The following is a 1,271-nucleotide window of genomic DNA, read 5'->3' as shown; positions in this document are numbered from 1 at the left end:
ACACAGAACACATATTTCACGCATTTTCTAGAGGGACATCTATCACCGTTGCACTCGCATCTCGCACAAAGGAGCCGCATGTTTAGAAAGCCATGTAAAATTAATGCAAGTTTAACTTTGAAAAAAACATATATCGAGAGTTTATGGTGGGGTTTTTTTTCCCCATCCCTATGCATCTCAATATTTTTAAATGAAAAATGTACTCTGTGTGATTGGCTTTCCGCCCTTTGTATTAAACTATGCATACATACATGATGCTGTTTTGTTTATAGTTGTTTAAGCAACTTAATTAATTATAATTGGTTTATAAAAATTATTTTAAACATTTTGCACTTTTTCCCCACAGATATTTTGCTCGATGCACCCTCTTGTGGCCTCTGGAGAGAAGCCAAAAGCTTTTCTTCACCCTAACTGAAATTATGCATTTTAAATTTGAATATTGATCATATTTAAGTACAAAATTCGAATTTAGTTTTTCAGCCATTTTGACAGCCCTAATACACAACGCAGTTCATCACATCAACTATGAAAATGTTCCCCAAAGACTTGACATGTCATAAACCAGTTCTAAGCTCATCCAAGAATTATGAAACGTTTTGAGAGTATCATTACCTTGCGGACTTGAAACAGTCTGACGTCACTGCAGAGTTCACAAAAGCGCAGCAATAAAAGGTGTTCCACCGTGTCTTTAGTCAACATGGTCACCAGCTTACACATGATCTGCAACAAAACATTATTCACCATCAACCCAAAGATCAACACCATCAACCCAACCCCACAAAACAATTAAAACAGTAACACAGTATCATGCAGACAGTAAACAGATATGCATTCCATCATAAATGGAATGAAGTTACGACAGGAAATATAACAAGTTATCTTTTCAGTCCTATGAAAACTCATGGTTTACATATTTTTACCATGAGTATTTTCCACTTCCAGTAATCAGCAGCACGTTCTCTTTAACACAAAGACTCACCGCAACTGCTTCGATCTTGTAGTCATCGTCACTGCTGGGTTCAGTAAGCTCCAGAAGCACAGGGCAGACCTTTCCCTCCATATCTGCCTTACTCATCAGACCCTGTTCAAGTAGCACCAGTAAAGCGGCCTGGCTTGTCTTTCGCACCTACGTGAAAAGCACAGGCAAAACCGACTCAATGGGGGTTGTCTGAACGATTGGTGTTAAGGAAACACTGAATAATAGGTCTTTGAATGAATGAATGAGGCATTTGTATGTATGTATGTGTGTATATATATATATATATAATATA

The 1,271-nt window shown here is 37.5% G+C and overlaps 1 protein-coding gene across 1 annotated transcript in view; it reads right to left on the bottom strand.

Annotated features, from left to right (window-relative positions):
- The window catches only part of ppp4r1l (protein phosphatase 4, regulatory subunit 1-like), a 22,495-nt gene that overhangs the window by 15,548 nt on the left and 5,676 nt on the right, over window positions 1-1,271 (bottom strand). The window contains exons 6-7 of the mRNA XM_016512313.1: window positions 980-1,126; window positions 613-720 (exon numbers count right to left, since the gene is read on the bottom strand). Coding sequence (XP_016367799.1) covers window positions 613-720; window positions 980-1,126 — 255 coding nt within the window. The remainder of the gene's footprint in view (window positions 1-612; window positions 721-979; window positions 1,127-1,271) is intronic.

This window comes from Sinocyclocheilus rhinocerous, unplaced genomic scaffold (genome assembly GCF_001515625.1).
Source record: "Sinocyclocheilus rhinocerous isolate Xijiao unplaced genomic scaffold, SAMN03320098_v1.1 scaffold113, whole genome shotgun sequence".
NCBI lineage: Eukaryota > Metazoa > Chordata > Actinopteri > Cypriniformes > Cyprinidae > Sinocyclocheilus > Sinocyclocheilus rhinocerous.
This window is presented reverse-complemented; position numbering and strand designations above follow the sequence as displayed.